Genomic DNA, 24,129 nt, shown 5'->3' with positions numbered 1-24,129 from the left:
TTGTTTGCTTTAAATCATCACTGTTATTTCATGCTGCAATGTATCCAGAAGCTCTTTTGATGGCAAAGTTTTAAAACAAAGACAAGTTAAACAAGCTATTATTTCATAAAGAAAACTACTTCTGAGAAGCCAGAGCACATTGCTTCCTAGAAAATGTCCAATTTTTAGTGCAGTAACACAACAGTAAGTTAATAAAGATGTCAGGGAACATTACAGAAGTAGTATACTTTGTAGTGCTGATTTTTCCTTCTACAAATTGGCTGACTGTATCAAAAATAAAGTAACTAATTTATCCAAGCAACAATTTAGAGACTGCAAGTATTTACCTACTAACTTCTCTGCACGTTAAAAATTTGTGTGCACACCGCTTTTAGTGCTGCAGTAGAATTCCTTGATTTCTGGTATATTTTTCCCATCATAAACAGTAAACTCTGCAAGTACGCTTTAGCCCTACCTGATCTGCAACAGTAAAAAGTAAAGGACACAAGAAAAGATGAGCCTACTTCACGGTCATTCCCTAAAAAACTGACTGAACTGTGCAAACCCTTCTATGCTCAGCACAGACACTCAAACTTGACTGTACTCCACTTAGAACATCTTAAATACAAGGCATATCATTAAGTCTTCATAGAAACATTTGTTGTACAAACACATAGTAACTGCAACACTAATCATTCATTGGGAAACTGGTGAACCCCAGACCAAGGATAATACTTTTGCTAGCAATATAAATACAAAACAAGCCATAAAACCACCCTGGCTTCTAAAGAAATAACATAAGTAATCCACATCATTTCAAAACTGTAGAATATAAAACTGAGCTCCAGAAAAAAAAAAAAAAAAAAAGGAAAAAAAAGAAAAAAACTGCAAAAGAAAACAGATTCTGGAGGGGGGAAGGGGGAAAAAATCACACCTGATACATAAAACTGAATGACTATGAAAAGAAATGAAGTTTGTTCCTCTAAAAGCTAGTAATCATACTTACTCCTTCATTTCTTTGGATGGAGAGTTACATGCAGGTAAAAATGCTGATGTGCTACTTAATTTATCCAACGTGCAGGCTGTTCCTATGGCTCGTACTACCAGTCCAGATTCTCCCTCCAAATCAAAACACTGCAAATAACCAACAACAGCATTTCCTCTCATTTCAAGGACTTTCAAGCCAATCTTCCTTTGCAGCTCACCTAGAACACAAAAGGTGAAAAGCTCATAGGTAACTGCAGTGAACTTTTCCTATTTTCTTTTGGGCTTTGTCCTCTCTGATTTTGAAACTGCAGATCAATAAAACAGGTGATAATTCTGATTTTATATAACTAGGTTGAGCACAACCTCTGCTTCCGATAGCACAGAGTGATGTTTCATTAGCTTTCACTCTTTTCTCCTATATCTATTCTGTTTGCAGCTATAGTTTGTTATTTTGTAATGTATTTATTTAGTTCAAATTCTCATTAGCTATTCTCCTTTTTGTTTATTCAGAGACAGAGAAATGGATGGTGAAGATGCGTGCTAGAACACAAGAGTTTATAGACATTCCTTCAAACAGTTCAATCTATTGCAACACCTTTGAAACCCACATGAAAATCTATTACTTTTGTATTTACAAACACTCAAAACCTATTTAACTTAATTTAACCTTATTCATACTTTATTTCATAACCTCATACAATAAATACAATGTATGACACAAAGTAAGCAAAATATAATACCAAATACACTACTACTGCAAACAATAAACTACACAAAGACTGAAAACCCCTGTTACTGTAAGTAAGACTCATCACACACCACAGAATGATGTCAGTTCTGACTGCAGCCATGCTAAGTTATAGACTTCTTCAGGACTGTTCAGACACAAATCAATGATAGCAATACGAAGCACTGTATTACATGGCATAAAACAGTGTTACTACGATGCCCCTTAGTCACTGCCATGAATAAGAACAGTAATAAAACACAGCAGAATGCTTCCACATGCGCTCTTTTACTCACTTTCACCTTTTATGCAAGAAAAGGGATTTACAAATGTTAATCCTGTAAAATGGCGTAACAGAGGAGCCAAAGCTTCTTTTAATTAAATTTTTAATTATTCACATCAGTTATGGCAATACTGTACCAAGTATTCCCACAATATCTACTGGTTCTCCTAATGAAGATACTGAGTATCACCTCCATATTCTGTTTAGGTTGCACTTCTTACTAAAAATCTCCATACATTTGCAAAACAAAATTTACCTTTTCTCTTAGTATCTGCCCTGAAGCATGGCTGTATCTACAAGAAGCATGATAACATTAAGTGCCTATTAGAGAACTGAAGCCACTGTCTTATTGTTCTACGGATTCTTTTTTCATCATCCCATTATATTCCTTACACCTTCAGTATTGTACACCTCCAGCTGGTTGTCTCTTGCCTTAGTGTGCAAGTCCTCTAGTCTCTAGTGCAGGACTCATTTGTTCTGCTCCACTGTCACAGAGATGAGGACCTTGGTTACTAACATGGAAGTTAGTAATACCAGACAAATAGAAAGACAAAAAATCTGTGAAGGTAACTGATACTGTGGAGGTATAAATAGAATTCTAGTGACTAGTCTCTCCAAAAATTGTAAGCATATCCTGAAGAGTTGCGAGGCAATGCAGAAGCATTCCTCAGAAACAATGAGACCATCTTGACTTACAAAAGATGACAAATAAGATATGTATTAGTACACTGTGTGTGAGATCGTGCTTCAGATACTCATTCACATACTTCAATGTAGTGCAAAGACGGTAGAGTCATTTATGCTGTCTTCATTAGACTCAAGGTTCTACTAATAGTCTTCATATGGGTAAAGAACATCTACAAGGGAGTTCCGCTTTTTTTTTTTTAGCTTTGCTAAAAACAACCAACAAATCACATAGCAGTATGGCATCGCCAAGACGGGCAGGGTGGACTTTCTGTCACACTAGTCATCAGTTAGGACAACAGAACCTTCTGAAACACGAGACAACGTGAATCAGAAAAATAAAGAACTAATACCAAAAATTACAATACAGTCTCATCTCAAAATTAAGTCACTAATTTGAATGGTGATTTCTTTTGCAAAGCAGCAATAGCCACTGCAGCCTGCATGTTTAATACCTGACATTAGAGAAATGAGTCTTTGTCTAGCCTCATTTGACGCTCTTGGTGTACGTATTCGGTCTATCCACTGGTATTCTGGGTCTTCATTAACTACCAGTTCTTCCACAAATCCATGAATTATTACTGCTCTGTAACACTTCGGAATAGATGTAGCTGTTAAAGAAATATAAAAAGATGCAAGATATGTGTCTAAGAGAAATGAATACAAATAGAAAATTACACCTAGACACTGATGTAAGTGATTCCAGAATGTAATCAATGCAATTTTTTTTCTGTTAAGCTCAATTTCCTATATCAGGAAGGTTCATCTGTTAAAATGTAGACATACCAAAGCAATTTTGTTCTGAGAGATGCTGTAAGACCAGTAACTGTCCAGCGTACTGGTCACAATGCTGCTAAAGCGTTTACTATGCTGAAACGTTTTGGCTTTGTGCCTCTTTAACAGAATATTCACCCAAAGTAACGTAATGATCAGAAAGATGTGGGAAAAAGGAAAGATACCTACACTGCTTCGAAATATATATGAAAGAAAAAAAAAAAAGTAAAATAAAAAGAAGCAAACTAAGCACGTTTTCTGTATTTACTACTACTGTCAATGTAATCCACAGTGCATTTATGCAATGAGCTGGCAGGTGGAGGGAAACAGAGTCAGTAAAGAAAGAAGGAAAAAAAAAAACTTGGTTTTCCCTTTTTTCTTCTACTTACTGCAAAAAAACTTTACTCCGCACGATGACTGCCTGAATCTGTTCAAATCATTGAAGAGATCTACTTTTACCACCACATTAATCTCCCCACGTATACCTATCAAAAAGAAAACATGAAACGGTATTAAAAAACAATACAGAACTAGCCATTCTGTAATCTCTCTACTTAGTAACTGATGCACCTTCTATTACCACTGAGATAGTATTTCTTCAAAGAACATAACACAATCCTATTAAAACTGCCCAGTTCAACTGACTGCTACCATGTCAGTTCTAGCCTGGGCTTAAGGAGCAGGACAGCTTCTCCCTGCCTTCAAGTCTGCCATAGAGATGCCCTCTCACAGGAAGCTGCTAGTTCTGCCCAGCCTCTGAGGCTGAAGCCTCACAAGCAACAATCATCAAATACCTGCTGCACCAAACAGGATTTTAGATTGGGAAAACAAGCCATCAGCTGCCTGCTATTGCAGTGGACCCAGCTGCAGGGAGCAAGCACTCCCTCTGCTCCCTTGAGCTGCTATCATCAGTGCTGGCAGGACAAGAAATCAGTAGGTATGTTCTGTGGTACTGTCCTGGGACGTACTCAGAAAAAAAAAAGGTAGGACTACTTTAGGTTATAGATACCTCAAAACTAGTCCTGTCCACATCAAAAGATTTTTTTGTGTTGTTTAGAGCATTTCACATTTTCTCCCTCAAATAGTAGCAAGATCATGGTAAAGCTGAACTCAATACACTGAAAATAGTTACTGTTCTTCTAAGAACCAGAAAGCAGGCAATGTAAAATTTTTTGTGAATAAATATATAAAATAAGGTATTACAGCTTTTTTAGGTAAAGCATAATATTTTGGCTAGAACTAAATGTTATTAATAGAGCTGGATAACCATTCCTTTTCAGATTTTTCTGCTCTTATTTTGAGCTTACTCCTTTTCTCCTGCACCCACTAACCAAATCCTTTCACATCACATTATTATGGATTCTGACATATTGAGGGCTAAACTTCTTGATGAATCTGATCTCTAATGACTTCAGAAGCCTTTATCGAAGAAATATCCAGCTCAGACAAAAGCATTACACTCACAGACTGACTGACATTACTGCAGCGAAGTCACCCAGAATTATCTTCCCTAATGCTGGTAGAAAGAAGCTTACATTTACAGTAACAGGAAGCTCATCAAGCTCACACGTTTTCACACAAAATCATGTTATGGAGCAAGAAAAAAGATTAAATAAATATAGATAAATGTCTGCTTTCTTTGAAGAAAGCATTAACTAATGTTTGCCAAGCACTGAGTTAATTAGAATCTACTGCTACAGGCATGGAAATAAGAGAAGTTTTATTTTATCTAAGTAGAGCTGTGAAAAGCCAACAGAACTAGAAAATACAGGGAAGTCTAATTCTCTTAGACAGACAACTGCACACATCTTGAGACAAGAGCTCAAAAGAAAGCATCCAATAAGAAAATGGGTGTACAATTATAAAATAACAAAACATGCAATATTTCTTAAGAACCTTTTTCACTATAACTATTAGAAATGCCCAAAGAAAAAAACTGTCACTGGTTATGACCATCAAATAAATACTACCATTGCTTTTCCGCCAACTAGATATAATCAGGTTTTAAAATAGTTAAGTCATTTAATTCCCACTGTATAATAAACTATGACAGTACTAATAACCATGCAGATGTTCTGCAGTAAGGTATTCGAGAAGACAGTTTGCTGTAAATGGACCTTAAGTTTCTGGGATGAAAGCTCTGCTTCCTTAAAAATCTAAGGCAACAGCATCATTAACTTCATTTTCTTGTATCCTCAAGATACTCTGAAGAATTCTACCTAGGACTGCTAGCAGGGAAATGGAGTTTCACCCTGCATTTCATGTTTGCCGTATCCTGTCCCCTCATCTCAAATGAAGCTTATCCAGCAGCCCAGGAAGGCACACCCTGAGTAACTTCAGCAAAAATATATTCTAGTAAACACAAAGTAATTGAACAAGTATGGTTCAACCTTTTTTTTTTTTAACTGATTTTTCCAGTATCTATTTCCAGTAACTATTATAAATAGTATGAGAAGATGTTTTCCACTTGTCACAAATTTTATGAAAGGCATTCTGCCAAGCCTTAAGATTCTGGCACAGTAGTTGAGACTTTCTTATGCCGGAAATATCAGACATCTTTCATATATGGTTGTTATTGCTATTAAACATGAAAAGCCCTAGGAGTACTTTGTAAATGATTTTAGACGGCATTCTTAACTTACCAAAGACCTGATAAAAGCACCATAAATGGAGCGTTCCAGCTCCTGAAGCTAAAATTATTACACATTTCCAAGGCTGCTTACAGAAAGCAACAAGGAAAACAACATTATTTTAAATTAGCAAATCTTACCATGGATGGTATCATAAATTGGAAACCATCCTGAAATAACCGTAGCTGCTTCACTATACAGCAAGGGATCAATATCAATGTATACTTTGCCAATTGCATCATTAGCACTGTAGGTATCATGATCAAGAACTGTGATCTGGAGAGGTTCATCTTGTAGCTCTTCGTCATCTACCTAGAAACAAATATTGACATGGAATTTGAATATTTAAAAAAGAAAAAAGGAGGGGAACACTTCTGGAAAAACAAGCATAGTAAGAGGTGAGTCAGTTGTGTACAGAGACGTGACACAGATAAATCTAATTCCTACTTCCTGGATCTAAACAATGCCTTCTTTTTATTTTGCCCTTCATATAATGCTGAAAACCTGGAACAAGAGTTATCACTGGGAGAAGTACAAGGAAAAAAAGATTATACTGGCAGCATATTTCAAAATTCCCCATTATTTTAAGTCAAAATATTTATCCATCCCCACAATATGTATACTTTTCACAATAAAATATGAAAATTTAACACAAGAAGTCTCAGAGAACTATGACACCCTGAAGTTACGCCCTCACACTTCAACACTGAACTGTGGTTTAGAACGAATATAAGATTGTTTTGCTATGAGTTGTATAAAGTAACTTCAGACATGCACTTTCCTAAATGAACACCAAAACCCATCTTCAGACAAAAGGCTGTGTTTTAGGATATACAGGATTCTCCTACATTTTGCGCCCAACACCACCAAGTAAGGACCAGGTTTGCTAAATGTAATGGGAAAACTCATGGGAGTGTTTGTAGAATTACAACATAGTGTAGCCAGAAGGTCAAACTACACACACACACGCACACTTGCGACTTTCTAAGCAAGTAGTGTTTTTCAGCTAATTGAAATGTGGAAATCTGATTTATTTATTATTTTTTTCCACTGTTGCTTTTTGGCTCTTTCCTTTCCCAAATCCATTTTTCCATGCAAAAAAGATTTCTAAGACTTCCGTTATTGTAAAGAAAACCTTTTCCTGTAGTAAGAGAATTAGCCCTCCATTACAGTTCAGCTAATTTTTTCCTCTCCCAGAAGAATAAAAAGACCTAAGGAACTGATTAATTTAAAAAAAAAAAAAAGAGAGAACTACAAGAACTGAGTCAACCTGAACATCATAACACTGCTTTCTTAATAAACACAGACTGCAATTATGAGATGTACTTCAACAAGGATTTCACATCAATCAGTAAGTTGCCTAAGCTTACCGATTCGTACTTGCTCTAACATCACTCTCTACATGTATCTGCAAACATGTTTATACTGGGACAGTCTCTTAGAACACTATAAACAAATCAGTACTGTACATTCAAATATTTTAACAATTAATTCTACACACCAGTACACTGTTTTTTTAAGGAGAACGAAAAGGCAATAACAAAAAAAATAAATATGTAAACAGTAGTTCAGGGCAGAATGTCAAAGGACACTTACAGTATCTATGGTACTAATGTATTCAGTTCATTAAAATGAACTAATCAGATCCTTCAAAGGAACAAGCAGTGATGGGAGAACGTCAAGTGTCCCCGTTATTACATAAGGAAATGAGAAAGAAAGCATCAGGCAACTGTTGTGCAAACACTTTGTTTCTTCATTTTTTTATATAAATTCTCTATTTTCTTTTTCAAGTGCATTACTTTCTCCAGCCAAAGTAACAGTCCAAATACCAGCTAACTTTCCTTACTGAAAATTACTCCTAAAAAAAAAGGAAAAGGAGCAAACCCATCCTGATACCTGAAAGCCTAACAGATAAAGCTTTTACCTCTGTCACAGCACTTGAGTTTGATCTCATCTGCCAAGTATTTATTAAGAATCTAAAAAAATAAAATAAAATAAAATAAAAAGCCAATGAGACACCATTGGCAAATACGATTTGACCATAAACAGATTTACTGAATGGCTTCACATGGACTTAAACAGAATTACCTTCACTGCCCAAAACATTTTTCTGCCTAAAGGGATATTACTTCATCCAAGACATCCATGTAGACACAGGTAACCTCTTAGAAAATACTTACTTCAAATTTAAACCATTCAGAATTCCACTGAGGATTAAGTGACTTTGGGTATACATCTGTCTTAAAGGTTGTATTTCCAAATTTTACCTAAAAATACAAACAATTATTAAAAAATAAACATTAATGAATAGATTTAGAACACGAGTTATGCATCAAATCTTTACTTGAAAATAATTTCAAACACATATTTTAATAACATCAACACATTCTCTTCAAGGAGATTTATTTTTTGCACCAATGTACATTTATCAGTAAGTAACGTCACATTAACACCAACATGTGCAATGAGCCTCTCCCATCATTTCTTCTTCTCCTCAGTCATATCAGTGTTAAAATAGCACTTTGTATTACCCACTTGTGGTCACTCAGTACACCGTCTCAGCAATACATTGCCTTCTGTTTAGAAATGTTTCATGCAAAACTATTCCACCTAAGCACTGACCATAGAATCATAGAATTACCCAGGTTGGAAAACACCTTGAAGATCATCAAGTCCAACCACAGCCTAACCATAGTACCCTAACTCTAACAACCCTCTGCTAAATCATATCCCTGAGCACCACATCCAAATGGCTCTTAAACACAACCAGGGATGGCGATTCAGGGATGATAGTTTAGGTTTCATTACTGTTCTCCCTAGGATTCATTAAACAGCTTCATTAACAAGCTATAAATGAAATATAGAAATAAAATGGTAGCTTTAGTGAGCTTATTTCTTGAAGCATACTGTCTTGACCTACTGTTACCCAATGCCAAACACACATCCCTGAATTCATAGCAGCAATGACAAGCACCTTCACAGTTTCTAGTCCTCCCCTGTTACAGAACATTCCAGAAGGCCTATCAGCAACAAGACAGAGGGAACTATCTATCTATGTACCCCCTCTAATCTTTTGTAACGAAGATTAAATATTCTACATACTTCTATTGATTAAGGCTAACAAGCAGTTAAAGGTGTGTATTTCAGGACTCTCTACTTGGCATCTGCAGGAATCTATTTCAGGACCACAATCACAAACAGAATTTCTGTGCTGGTCTATGCACCAAGAAGCCACGCTGCATAATCCAGGGGGCTTTATTTCACTGTAGCTTTCATTCCAAACTGCTGTGTACTCTTGGGAGTTCTGCAAATGGTTCCTCTCAAAATAATCAGTACTTCAGAATCACACAGAATCACAGAATGACCCGGGTTGGAAGGGACCTCAAGGATCATGTAGTTCCAACCCCCTGCCTGGCAGGGCCACCAAACATACACCTTTACTAGATCAGGTTGCCAGGGCCCGTCCAACCTGGTCTTGAACACCTCCAAGGACGGGGCATCCACAACCTCCCTGGGCAGCCTGTTTCCAGGCCTAACCACTCTCCTAGTGAAGAACTTCCCCCTAACATCCAACCTAAATCTTCCCTCTTTCAACTTAAAACCATTTCCCCTAGTCCTGCTACTGTCAGCCCTTTCGAAGAGTTTACTCCCCTCCTGGGAGCAAGTTCCCTTCAGGTATTGAAAGGCTGCAATGAATGTCCTTGAAGACTGCAAAACTGATCTATAAGTTCCCTCTGATCTCTGTACACATCACCACACCTCAAGCAACAGAACTCCATAAAGTTCTATTGAGGACCTGGACTTGATTCAAGGAACAGTAATGCTTTAGGAAAATATCCCATTTTGAAAGTAAGCTTTGAAATTAAAAGTCAGAGCGATATGAAAGCACAAGGCGAAGCGCCGTCAGCTTAAAAAATAATAATAACCTAGCTATCAAAACGTGGATTCAGATTAAAGGCATATAGACACAGCACACCTATCTGAGTGTTGTATCCATCACATCAAGCAGTACAACGGTGATAATTACACTAGTTTAGCAGAGCTACTTTATGTGGAAGCTGCCAACACGCAACAGCACAGAGCTCCACCCAGCCTAATTTTACAGGTTATCTTGGGAGTAAATGAGCTCCCTGAGAGCCTCAGGCAGCTCTAAGGAAACTCAGCCAGTATTCCAGCCAGATCATTAAAGCTAGAAGAGGTAATGGCCCGCACTGCTGTCCATTGTACAAATTTAGCAGCACAGCTGCAGGAGAAGTTGTGCTAATTTGTTCCAGACCACATGTGCCGGCTAAATCCAAATTATACATAACCTGAAACAAGTCACCACTTCCAAGTCTTTCATCATTTTCTTTTCTAATTCTAGATTTACATTACAATACATAAGAAGGAAATTAAATGCTAGCAAACAATTAGCACTTCAATACGCTTGTCATTTTTTATTTAAACACAAAGGTTTCGGCAACCTTACGCTGAAAAACAAAATGACAGCTTTAATCTCATTTGGACACGTTCTGCCCACAGCCAGAACCGCTCCACATGTGAAAAGGGTACTTCCCACACGGAACTTGTTTTCCAAGTACTGGCCCTAAAAGCAAGGCCTCATCTACAAATTTCCTCAGCCTTATTTATGCCAAGACATTCTTGAAGCCGAGCCTTAGTTAACCCAGCTAAGCAAACAGATAATGCTGAAAATCTCACCCTTTTTTCTTTTTGTTGAGCCAGCTTTAGCCAGATGTGTTTCTACATACGCCTCACTACAAAGCTACTGGCACTGCAGGTAGGGGTGGTAGAGAAAGATGGTGAAAGGTTGGGAACAAGTGACCAACAGGTGAGGAGAGGGCTGCATCTTCCCAAGGCAGCTTAGAAGTGGCCAATTGACAGCAGGGCTGTGCTTCCTACTCTGCCTCTTGTCTTCCTACACAATAAGTGCTGTAGTCTGCCTATTAATCAGATTCAAAGCCACAAGTGAATCTCTCTGTAAGACGAACTTACTGATGAGATTCCAGTTTTTCAATGTGAACAGTTGTTGAATGACATTTTTCCTATCGGGATCCCATTACTGTGCCAACCTTCAATGACTATTTATAGCACAGGCGCACATTTGCGTATGACTCCATTTCTGAACAACTCTGTGTCCTGAAGGTATGGCTTTTCAAACTGTGGAATTGCCCTAGAGCTATTTGTGATGCTTTTGCCACTGAGCAAAAGGCCCTCATCAGCTCATTTTTCAGTCCCTTCCTAGGAACTGTTTAAACTAAAAGAGGGGAGGATTTAGGTTGGATGTTGGGAAGAAATTCTTTACCCAGAGGGCGGTGAGGCACTGGCACTGCTGCACACAGAAGCTGTGGGTGCCCCATCACATTCAGGGTCAGGCTGGATGGAGCCCTGGGCAGCCTGAGCTGGTGGATGGTAGCCCTGCCCACAGCACAGGGTTGGAACTGGAGGGGCATTAAGATCCCTTCCACTCAAACTGTTTTGTGATTCTATAAACAGTCCGTATGGGTCTGTTAGTTGCGACTGTAAAAAAGGTTTGCATTTGATACTTCTGGTGTAATTCAAGCATGTAAGTTACATCAGGTACGTCCTCAATAAAAACTGTTTGAAAACGCTACCTTTTCACATACTTTTAATTGAAAATATACATAAGAGCCTTAAAAGAGGACCTGTACAGTCACTCTGCGCATCCTATATTCAGAGATATAAGTGACCAGACAGCTTTGTTCTGTTACAACTCATCTACCGAATCCCAAAACGGATTGCATTGGGGCTGGCATGTTAACAAGAGCCACTCGTTAACAACCCTCAGTCAGAGGCTGAAAAGAGCAGGTGAAAAGACACTCTGGCTGCCCAGGGCTGTCAACTAACAATCACACCCAGATGCCGCTTTACAGACACCGCAGCCAACGACACGGGCAGCACAGCGGAACGCGGCCCACCCGCCCCGGGTCCCCGCATCCCTCCTCTCCCTCAAACCTCCACAAAGGCGTCGGTCAAGTCGCTAGCGCGATCCATCACCGGCAAATGGCGGCCAGCCACGATTTTGACCTTCAGTTTCCCCGGCATCTTCCTCCTCCGCCTCCCGCCGGCCGCAGGGAGAAAACAACCGCCCGCGTCCCATGGAACGGCACGGCCCAGCCGTGGGGGCGGGCGGAGCGGCCGCGCATGCGTCACACCGTGCAACGGTCTGTCGCCGCCCGCCTCCACTGCTCGGCCGGGCGGGAGGAAAGGGGTGCGCGATGCCCCCGCTCGGCGCTTGAGGCGCTGCGCTGCCAAGATGGCGTCCTCGCTGTGAGGGGCTTAATGCGATGGCAGCGCTGGCTCCTCGATGGGTTCTGCGCCAGCGATGTGTGAGAGCCGTCATGGATGGCCGAGGGCTGGGAGAGGAGAGGAAGGATCTGCTGAGGGCCCCTGCAGTGCCGTGGGTGCGCTGTTGTTAATCAGAAGAAAAATATTTACGGGAATTGAGGGATCATGAATAGATTAAATGGAATTTAGTTATCAGAAATAGGATTTGATATGGTTCATGTGGCCGGGTATTGACTTCTTGATGCCTGAAAAGCTCTTTGTTTAGGAAATAGCTCAGGGGAAGCTTAGGGAGACAAAGCCACAGGTGTGTCTGTTGGTGGGGGCCTGAGGCTGCTGAACTGGGTGGCACTGGGACTCGTGGGTCCTCTCCAGCTCCAGGGGATATCCAGATATCCAGGGGATATAAAGAGCCTTTGTGCTTGGGCTGAGCTATCCCCAAACGTGGAGCCAAGTGCGAGATCTGGTTGGATTATTCCCCTCTCTTTCTAATCTTACAAAAGACTAAATAATGTTATGATTTAGGCTGTGATACTGAAAGCACCAACCATATGAACAAAGTGCAGAAGTGTGCAGCAGAGCAAATTAAGGCGTGGACCTTTGTTAGGCTATTTGCCTTCCAGCTATATGTTTTTTTGTCTCATCAGCATAGATGGCACTTCCCTTTCTCAGTTTATTGTGAAGGTATCTCAGGTTCCATTCGTACTGCTGCTGGAATCCAGCAAACCTGAGGAAATGATGAGCAGGCTAGATATGTATTTCTTTATGCATCCTTATTTCAGTGGAATTACTTCCAGGTCAGAACAGCAATAAAGAGCTGAGATCCTGGAAGGGAATCGAAGCCAGAAAATACACCACAAATGGTGTGGGTGTGGTTTAGACCAGAAGTCTGCTGTTTTTAGTGGAATCTTCTGTTATCACCTTTAAGTGTTGTCCTCACTCACAAAATGGAGCGATCACACAGCACATGGACTGGGTGTTTCTTTTGGATTAGATTGAAGTGAAAAGCACTCACTAGCAGTACATCAAACATATTCCAGTTGTTCAACAGCATTCAAGCCATTATAGCAAATTGAATGTAGTGTAAAATCTTCTGAATGGCATAGGATGTGGATGCTGGGTCCTTAATAGTGGAACCTTGAGGGGAGGCCATTAATTCTGTACATTGCTTGTAAACAGGCATTCCTGTATTTTAGCTTTTCTACAGGATTAGAAAGTGACCAGCAGAGGGTGTGATGGCAAAAAGTAAAAACAGTTCTCTAGTCTTTGGTAGATATTGGCCTTCACTGATTCATGATGTACACTGCACTGTCGCCCTAGATTCAGGAAGTGTAAACTGAGTTCTTGACTATAAATGAGTAGGAGCAAAGTAAAAACAAACTTTGTCGCATGTTCTTTTTCTGGCAAAAACACTTTCCCCCCCCTTATTTGCTAAATAAATTTAAATGTGTCAGTTTTTAGGAAACATTGTGTGCTTACTGTGACTTTAATACATCTTGTGACATGCAGAGTGGTTTTTTAGATCCTAAAGACTGGGAAAGCTTGGCAATTTTTGCTTTAATTTGGAAGAATACATTTTTAGCCCATTAAGAAGATAAAGATTGAAACTGTCCAGTACACTGTAAGGAAAAGAGCACTAGTTTACTTTAGTTTTATCTCTTCAGAGGTAGGTAGGTGACTCTGAAAAACATTTATGTGAGGCCAGGTTCTTTTTAAGTCTCTCTTTAGTTACTGAACAGTGAACAAAACCTCTGGAGTTCTTTAATGCTCACCTGAGGTTGAGCAGTTTGACCAATGGACAGTGAGTACCTGTCCTGGTTTACACCCTTGGTAAATAAAATAGCTACAGTTTAGGACAATCCTTAGATGATTCATGCATTATTCTATCTGGTGCTTGCGCTAAGGAAGCAGTCAAGGGAATATCTTGAAAGAGATAGGCTCATCCAGGCAGGTTCCAGATAAACTGCAGCACTCCTGGCTCCTAAAGGCTTTTCATGTCTTCCCACACAATTCATCTAATTGTTTTCCAATACAAAATAGTCTAGAGTTCAAAATGAGCATTTCAAGATGAAATACAAATCTGTTCTTGTCTCACCTACTAAACCTAGGTAACAGATTATCCCTTCAGAAATATTAGAAGACCCTTAGATTGCTTGTAACTGATACACATACTTCTAAGTAAGCTGTCATGCTATTTGACTGGGGCCAATAGGATCCACAGCTTCACTACTATACAGAAAAACGTTCTGAGTTTAATGTTGAACTTTTGATTCATATGTGGAATCCCAGCTCTTAGATAATGAGAGAGAATGAATATTTGTTCCTTTTACTCAGACAACATTTTTAAAAGGATGTTTTATAGATTCGATGCCTACCTGTGCAGCCTACTGTAGGGACACTGCCTTTAGCTGTGGGGTTGGACTCTATGATCTCTAGAGGACCCTTCCAAGCCCTACAATTCCATGATTCTGAACAAATTAAAAACAAAAACTTTTTTTCCCAGTCTTTGCAGGTCTTTCTTTTATGTGTCTGAACATTTCTTCTCAGCTTCCCCTGAAGACTCTCCAAACAGATCACGTTTTCTTTAAACTTCTCAGACAGGAGGCGGTGTTCCAGGGCAGCTTTACCAGTGTTTCCTAGCGAACGTGCCTCTCCCATTATGTGGGATAATGAAATGCAAAGATTGATGTGGTACATACTTCTCTAAAATTTGTCTAAGGACCCGTCTTTACAAATGAAAATCATAGTAATCAAACAAAAAACAAGAAATGAAGAAAAAAACCCACAACTCTTGGAGAACCAGTTCAAATCTGTTTCTTAGCTGTTTGAAAGGATCGGTTAGACAAAATCTAATGCATTAAGAAACCTGCTTGGTGTGTTATGTCTATCATAAGGTTGATGACTTCCTATACTGGTGTATACTGGAGACCTGTTTTCTTGTAAATTAGCCTGTCACTTAACACATCTCATGCAAATAACATTCCAGTTCCCTATGGCCAACAGGAGTTTACGGAAAGGGAAAGGTAGAAGGGACTCTGGCAAGAATTTGGCCGGAGCCCCAGAATGTATAAACTATTTGAGACATCTGAAAAAAATATTAGATTTCCTGCTGTTTAGGGAAATGTTTGATGTAATGAATATACTTTAAGCCTACAGTACGCAGGCTTGGACATCCATAGAAATCTTCAAGATCTATTCTCATCATAAGGGCAATAAAGTTGTGAGTAATTCGTCAGGAATCTACTTAAAGGTACATTTGCTTTTGCATGGTGGCATTCACAGAAGGTACCAGCTCTGTTTCTCCTGCAGTTGCTGTGCTGAGTGGTGTCTGTAACAAGACACTACAGTAATAGTTGTCAACTGCTATCCAGAGATAAAACTTTGCAGTGCTGGTTTTTGTTTGCTGGGAAAAAGCCAGCGTTTCTCTGTAAAGCTGCATGTTCCAAAGCTATCTGCTGAAATCTACAGGACAACAGTCCAAAAATAGCTTTTTACAATGCCCGGAGTGTTGTATCATGGGTGTTAGGTAGATAATAGGTATATAGATACACACACACCCACTTGGGGAGGTTGTAATGAGCTCAGTTTTACTGGCTTCATTCTGCTTTGCCTAAAGCTACTTCTTTCAATAATACTTTTTAATCTTGATACTCTAGTATGTAAAAATGAGATTATCATAATGAGTTATCTCCCTCATGGAATTAAACTTCCAATGTACACTATTCATTGTATCACATACCTTACTTTTGTCCAGAATCTATTCAAAACAGTTCTCAAGCTAAGGGAATTAATTTGATCTGACACTGGTGATATATGATAACATAATCTATTCCTTTGTATTACACAGGAACTGACTGCAGAACTCATTTGGTCTTTCAAAGGTGACAGTATGTTGGAGTTGATTTTTAAAGTTAAAAATAGCCAAGAAATAAAAGCACCGTGCTATTGACAGAACAGATAGTTGGATCCAGATGGATATGCTAATATTATGAATGAGAAAAAGCTTACTCAGTGAAAACTTAAGAACTTCTTTACAGTGAGGGTGACGGAGCACTGGAACAGGCTGCCCAGGGAGGTGGTGGAGTCTCCTTCTCTGGAGATATTCAAGACCCGCCTGGACGCCTACCTGTGTGACGTGGTGTAGGGAGCCTGCTTTGGCAGGGGGGTTGGACTCGATGATCTCTAGAGGTCCCTTCCAACCCCTACAATTCTGTGTGATTCTGTGAAAACTATTTTCTTTTAATTCCTGTGATTTCTAAAATACTATTTTTATTGTAGACCTAGTGAATTGAGTAAAACCTCTATGGCCTTTGAGGACGAACAGTAGCCAAGAAATATTTTCAAGGCTTACTTTTAAAGGGTAAAAATAAGCTCAGTTATGCCTCAGACCAAAAACTGTATTTCTGAGTTGTTTATGTACATTTGTTTCCTGGATGTTGGATGAAAGTATTTCCTTTGGAAGAAAAATCTCAGCATTTTATTTTTTTGAACATGACATCTTTTCGTCAGTCCAGTCAAATCAGTAACAATTTCCTGTTGAATTTAGCAGTCTGGGATTTGGTCCATATCAAGCAGTTTGTAACAATATTAAAAATAATTTAATGGTGTTAAAATTTTCCATTTCATGCTATTATTGCTGCATGAAGATTTCAATTTCCAGATAGACTTGAAAGAAACTGGATAAAATAAATATTCACTAACATGAGAATGTATGCAATTACCTACTGGGAGAATCAAGCAACTGGAGCTGATGTCATGTTTTCAGCTGGTAATTGGATATCATTTATCTTTCTTCTACTTCTGTAAGAGAAATAACATTGCACACGGCTTTGTGCATTTTAAGAGCAATGAGTGGCAATGGCATAACTGGGATATCAGTTCACAGAGATTGCAGCAGAATCCTGTGTACACATGCTCTAGGAAAGATATTAAGTTACAAGCAGTACAATAATAACAGCTATTCAATGTACTTCAAACATACAAAGCCCTAGTTAATTAGTCAACACCTAGTTAATAATTTAATTAAATGTAATTGTTAGCACTAGCATTTATATCATTAGAAGATAGTCATTCAGTGACTTGGTCCTCCTAAAGGTTGAGTCAAATGAAATGTTTAACTGCTTGTAATTTGTGTTAGACTTTCACAGATGTTAGAGTTGTTATATTTGCTGGTTTTTCTTGTCTTTAACATTGTTGGTATCTTGTCTTCCTTTTTCTTGTATGAACATAATACATTTTTTTTGAATGGGACCTGAACAGATAGAATGAAATACTAATGGACAGGTATATTCATGTATTGAAATTGCTGTCAGGATCAAAGTTGATGGTCCTGAAATGTTGGTTAATGCTTATTAGAGCCATGGTCCTTGCAGCAGCTATGGTCCTTGCAGTTTGTCTTGCCAACAGCTGTACAGCAGGAAAGGGTCCACAAACCCTCATCAAATCTTCCTGCCTAGGTGGAGGATATTTTAGGGACAGTAACCACATCAACTATCTGTAGAGTAGTCTTCAAAATCCTTCATGAGATATGCAAGCTATTTCCTGGTGCATTAAAGAGATTAAATTGGATTACAAGTAAAACAATAAATCTTTGTATTCTGAAACTTGGAGTGCATGCAGTTCTTAATAACCATGTGATGCTTTTGCTTCTTGTGTTCCATTTGGAATAGACATGATGTTGTGAGCTATTAAACATTAAAGTTTCTAACGTTTAAACAATAAAAACCCAAATTCGTGGAACGAACTTGCTGAGTTCTGTTTTCAGCAACATGCAACATTCAGCTTCTTACACAAGTGAAGAATGCAGCCCTGTGCCTACACCGCGGTGATGTTAATTTACTGTCAAAACAACTGACAGCAGCTTTCACCTTGTTTATTTTAAGAGAGTTTAATTTTCGTGCCAAGCCAAAGGAGACAGGGAGGCTCCTGATCTGAATTCTCTCTCCCCCATTAGTACATAGTAAGTATAAAAACTAAGCTCCTAACTCAGGCTGGTGGAGTTAGAAGCTTAAACTGTAACATCCTTATAATTCACTTTCTACCACCATCCACCCTGTTGTGAAAAGTATATTCTACTGCTGTAGAAAATGTTGTTCAAGCTCAGCTTCACAAAGTGCTCATGACACATCATGTGAATGAGGAAGAGGGAACTGTGACTGCTGAGAGATGAAGCACTTCACAAGCTAGGCAGAAAACCTCTCTTCAGGCTTGCTGTGATAAAGAATGAACAAACAGAAGAAACCATCTCCTCTTTATTCAGGGCTCTGAGAGAGCGGGAGCAGGCAGACAGCCGCAGCTAGAAGTTACAAGTTCATTTTGTGTTTTCTACTGGGAGGGGGCACTATGTCTTTTGTGATATGGTGAGAGAACGGTGCTGCTGGTTCAGGAAGCAGAGCTGGATGGGCTTAGTGATAAAATCTTATGCTGTGTATAAAGTTACATGGAAGTCCAGTGCAGAACAGATTGTTATCTGTGGCTGATGGGTTATTGGAGCAGCCAAGATGAATGCTTCTAACAAGGCAATATGCTGATTTATTTATCAGAATCTTGATTTCTATATACATTCCTGCACTCATGCTGGGATGAGAGGGAAGTTTGTCCTTCACAGAAAAAAACCAAAGTAGTGCAAGAGTTGCAGGATAACTGAAGCCCCACAAAGCACTCTTTTAAAAAAAAAAAAAAAAAAAATGAAAATCTGACAGTCTTGGTGCTCGTAACTGCATTATGAGGTACAGAAATCAGGGAAGATTGGTGATCTCAGTACAGGCGTGTGTAACTGTGAATTAATCCATCTCATTCTCTTGATTACTAGCCATTATAGCAAACTCTTCCTATTTGTTCCTTTTAGCGCCTGATTCTTTAAGTAAAAACTTGTGTCGAGTAAAACCTGGCTAATTAAAAGTAGAATCCTGATCTCTGTTATCTGTGCTTGTTCTGAGTACCATCTTAATTCATTCTTGACAAGGTTGTGGCCAATGCAGCATTTGACCCTGTTAAAAGCAATTTATGGAGCTTTTGATATATGAAGACAGAGTCTTGAAACTCCTTTCAAAGTACAAAAAAAATCACATTTCTCAGGCTTGTTCTGTACTTTTGCTCCTTTTACGTACAGGAGAATTATGATCATCACATTAGGCTGTGTTGTTAGCTGAAGAAGGTACTGCTTTGATCTTATTAACAAAGATGATTATGAACGACACAACCTATGAAATATTGATAATTAAATGTAATGATTTTTATAGAATCATAGAATATCCTGAGTTGGAAGGAATGCATAGTGGTCATCAAGTCTAGTTTATGGCTCTGCACGGGAGTATGCAAAATCCAAACCCTGTGTCTGAGGGTGTTGCCCAAACACTACTTAATTTGGAAAGCTTGGGGTCCTGGAGAGCCTTTTCCATTCCCAACCACCCTCTGTTGAAGAACCTTTTCCTGACATGCAGCCTGACCTTCCTGTGACGCAGGTCCATGCCATTTGGCAGTTGTCTCTTCTATTCCACAGCACAACTCAGCTCAAAGAAGGACAGAAAAGGAGACAAATGTAACATAACTGTAAAACTACTGAATATTTTCCAGCATGTGAAAATAGAATACAGACCTTACTTAGGCAAGCCAGGAGGTAAGGGTAACAACAAGGCAGGCAAGGACAATGACACCACCCACCAGTATGAAGTTCCAAAGCACCCAAGCAAGAATTGCTGAGTCCATGGAGTGCTGGTCTATGCTAACTAGGCAGGTCAAAAGTCGAGACAAGCCAGCAGGGTGGGGACATGAGGTGTACACTGCAAGGCTGGATGCATTCAGTTTACCACTGCTCTCAGGTGAGGGCTGAGGGCCTGGGCCCAAGCCTAACCCAGCTCCCAGTCCATGGGCAGAAGCTGCAGAGACCCCAGGAGTTATTTTCAAGGAATCCCCATCTGTATTAATGCTGGTCTTGAATACTGCAGTTGAACTTTGGAGAGGGATGTGAAAAGGCCAACCTCGCTGCTGTGGGCAGGGTTGCCAACCACCAGATCAGGCTAAATCTCCCTTCTTTTAATTTAACACTGTTTCCCCTTGTCCCATTACTATTAGACAATGTAAAAAGTCTTTCTTCTTGTTTATAAGCTCCTCTCAGGTAGTGGAAGGCCACAGTCAGGTCTTCCTGGAGCTTTCTCTTCTCTAAGATGAACAAACATAGCTCCCGTTGCCTTTCCTCATAAGAGAGGAGCTCTATAGCCTTTGGATCATCTTTGTGGTCTCCTCTAAACCAGCTCTAACAGCCATAGGTCTTCCTTGTACTGGGGGCTCAAGGCCTAGATGCTTTACTCCAGATGGAGTGTCATGAGGGCAGAGTGGAGGGGGACAGTCACCTCCCTTGCCATCCTGGCCACCCCTCTTTTGATGCAGCCCAGGATACAGTTGGCTCTTCAGGCTGCAAGCACAGTGCTGGCTCATATAGAACTTTTCATTTGCCAGAACCCCCAACTCCTTCTTTGCAGGACTGCTTTGAAAGAGATCTCCCAGCCTGTACACATACCTGGGATTGCCACAATCGAAGTGCAACTTGTACTTGGCTTTGTTGAACCTCATTTGGTTCATGTGGGCCTACTTCTCAAGCTTGTCCAGGTCCCTCTGAATGGCATCCCTTTCTTCTAGTGTATCAACTGTACTCAGCTTGATGTTGTCTGCAAACTTGCTGAAGGTGCATTCAGTACCACTGTCATTGACAAAGACATTAAGGAGCAGCAGTCTCAACACTCATGACTGGCATCCACCCGGACTTAGAGCCACTGATCACAACGCTCTGGCTGTGAGCATCCAACCAGTTCTTTATCCACTGAATAGTCCATCCTGCAAATTTATCTTTCTCCAAATTAAAGATAAGAATGTGGTGTGGGACTATGACATAAGCCTTGCAGAAACCCAGGTCAATGACTTGACGAGTTTCTTGCGAAACATAGCTGTGATCTATATGAAGATGAGGCCTTGAATTTTTGAAGGCCTAATTCCAGCACAGTTTCTGAAGGTCTGCTGTCACCTTTGCATCATATTTTATCTGTGGCCTTCCTTTCCAGTGATTTTCCTCTTATGTCTGAGATTATCTCAATATACTATGTAACTTTCAGTGCTTTAAGTCAACAGATAAATCATTGCAGCCTTCTCTTCATGTTGGAAGATTTTTTCAAAATTACGACAGAACTAATGTTGTTTCAACCTTGTTATTGTTTGGATGTGTGGGGAAGGAGCATGATAGCGCTGATTTTCAGCTTTGAAAAAGCACAAACTGTCTCGGATAGTGTTTGAAACGTTTTTCTTGCGCAGGTAGTGCTTGTTTTTTTGTTTTTTTATTTAGGCATTGCTGAGATAAGGCAATGCAGAAACTATCACAGTATATTAGTTACACCACAAATCACATAATACAGACCTGATACGGTGTTTGAAGTCAGTGTGGTTAGAATACTTGTAGTCTGAAAGCACAGACAGTGGCCTGGGGTGAAGCTGTTGGAAGTATGCTGCTTGTTCTCCACAGGCGGTAATCCTGATGCATACATCATTAAGTGTTTGAGATGCATGCGTGCTGTGTGATGTGCTCCAATATTCACTCGAGCCACATAGAGTTCACGAGTTCTTAGCTTGGTGTCTTGAACTTGTGGATGAGAACTAAAATGATGAGTGAATAGTGATGCTGTTAAGGTAGGGAAACTACTAGAAATTTGTGCGAAGGATCTTGACTCCGTGTGAGATTTTATATACTAGCTCATACTTTGTAATTCACTTGGCATGAAGTTTTTGAATATTTGGCAACTGTTAGATAAGTATACAAGACCATGCTTATGGACCTCCTTTGTCATCTACATGCAGCAAAGGCATACCAGATCTGTCTTTCAGCTTCACCCTTTGCAGCTATCAGCTCTTCCAGTGCCAGACTGAGGCTTTACTGTCAAAGCTCACTGTTATAAAAGTTTTGTTTTAAAACTAACTGTGATATTGAATGGCTCCTAGAGGAAAATGATCCTTCAGCTTATAAATCAGTTATGCCTCACAGTTTCATTTTCTATTTTTGGTAGCTATATGCATTTTTTTCCAAGGAGTCATATGAAAGAACTTTGGTATGAGATAAAATGCAGTCCTCCCTCCCAGCTGTCTTAACCGGAGATAGATACATCGTGATGAATTGAATTAGGTAGTTGAACTTTGTGCAGTTGAAAAGTAAGCTGGAAAAATCATAATTCTATTTTAGCCATCTCAGATGACTGCATACTCAGATGTGCAGAAGTACTGAGACTCTTAACTAGTGTTGGACTGGACCTAGAATGGGTTATGCTTCTGCGTGTTTTCTTACTCCAGACTACCATGACTCCAAACAGTATGAGACAGAATTCTAAGTATAGCTAACAAACTGTTGTTTTCCACTTTCCACTCTGATCAGAGTAAACCAGCAGGTAAATGCCTGGAATTTCTTAGAAATAATATTCTAACCTATATTTAAAACAAAGAGCAAACAAACACACACATACGAAGCAACACTTACTTTAAATCACTCTTGTGATTTAACTGTCTCTGGGCATAAAGGTTTCCTTGGCTGTTTTCAGATGATATGTAGCTAGTTAACTTGTAGGTTACTTCTTTATTTTATTGTTATTATTTTTTTTCCTTCTGGTTGAAGAAGTTCCAGTTAAGTATGTGTGTAAAAAGCACTGGAGCTTTAAAAAGTAACCACCGTGAAACATCCTTCTTGCTTAGATTCAGGAGAGGGAAAATAAATCAGATACTTTGTCTTAATAGTAAAGTCAAGCTTAGCCTTAGCTTCCAGACATTTCTTGTCCCCATTACTCATATTTGAAGGCTGTTTCAGAGCAGCAATACATAATCAGAAATTTCTACCTGGAACACCAGTAGCAGCGTATGCCTATTTTATGCACACCAACATTGTCTTTTAGCTTAAATAGGTATCCTAAAGTGAAAAGACTTCTGCCCCAATACTTTTGTAGAGTGTGACTCTACCCACATACAGACTTTGTTGTACTGGATGGAACTTGCTAAATTCAAAACTCCTCTTACAAGGGGATAGGAGTCGTGTTTTTATTCCTTATCCATATTTGTTTTGGTTTTTAACTTATGGAGTCAGCACTGTATGTGGTCTTTCTGATGAGGTCTCAGCAGAAACTAGAAGCTAATATATGTGCGTTCTGCACATGCAGCAACAGTTGATACACAGCTATGCTTGTCTATGAAAAAAGAAAGAAAGAAAGAAAGAAAAGAAAACCTCTGAAAGTTATGCAGAACTCTCTAAGGACCTGGATTTCCTCAGCAGCCCGTGAAGACTCATTAGGGGAGAAGAAAGGCTTCGTGGCAGCACTCCCTCTTTCTGTCAGATCTCGGTGCTGACGTGCAGAAGGATGTGTCCTGAATGCTCAATGCAGAAATGCTGTATAATTCTTACAATGCACCAGGCTAAAAAAAGTCAAAGCATTCTAGAACATTTATGTAGGACCACGTGAATGCTTGAATATGATCACCACATATTTCTACATACATTTTAATATATAAACGTTTCTCTCAGTGTGTGTGCCTGCTTGCATGTTTGTAGAACACCAAAACTAATCTGATGCTATACAGGATGGGCAATCCACTCTCCTATACTCAATGCTATGCAAGAACCAGAGACTTAAAAAAAAAAAAACAAAAAAAAAACCAACCAACCAAACAAACAAAAAACCAGAAAGGTGAACATATTTCTAATAATTCAGTACAAAATATGCAGTGCTCTACATACTAAG

At 39.4% G+C, this 24,129-nt stretch overlaps 1 protein-coding gene across 20 annotated transcripts in view; it reads right to left on the bottom strand.

Annotated features, from left to right (window-relative positions):
• C2CD5 (C2 calcium dependent domain containing 5) overlaps positions 1–12,235 on the bottom strand; it is a 67,666-nt gene extending 55,431 nt beyond the window's left edge. For 10 of the 20 annotated variants that reach the window (XM_015869544.2, XM_032446120.1, XM_015869561.2 and 7 more), the window contains exons 1-6: positions 12,038–12,233; positions 8,245–8,331; positions 6,205–6,376; positions 3,824–3,919; positions 3,116–3,271; positions 986–1,184 (exon numbers count right to left, since the gene is read on the bottom strand). In XM_015869544.2, coding sequence (XP_015725030.1) covers positions 986–1,184; positions 3,116–3,271; positions 3,824–3,919; positions 6,205–6,376; positions 8,245–8,331; positions 12,038–12,127 — 800 coding nt within the window. In that variant the 5' untranslated portion in view covers positions 12,128–12,233. Of the gene's footprint in view, positions 1–985; positions 1,185–3,115; positions 3,272–3,823; positions 3,920–6,204; positions 6,377–8,244; positions 8,332–12,037 lie in introns of those variants that run through there. The other 10 variants (XM_015869571.2, XM_015869589.2, XM_032446125.1 and 7 more) reach the window with 5 other exon arrangements.
• Between the last annotated feature and the right edge of the window lie 11,894 nt (positions 12,236–24,129).

The sequence above is a fragment of the Coturnix japonica genome, chromosome 1, assembly GCF_001577835.2.
Source record: "Coturnix japonica isolate 7356 chromosome 1, Coturnix japonica 2.1, whole genome shotgun sequence".
NCBI classification, from domain to species: Eukaryota; Metazoa; Chordata; class Aves; order Galliformes; family Phasianidae; genus Coturnix; species Coturnix japonica.
This window is presented reverse-complemented; position numbering and strand designations above follow the sequence as displayed.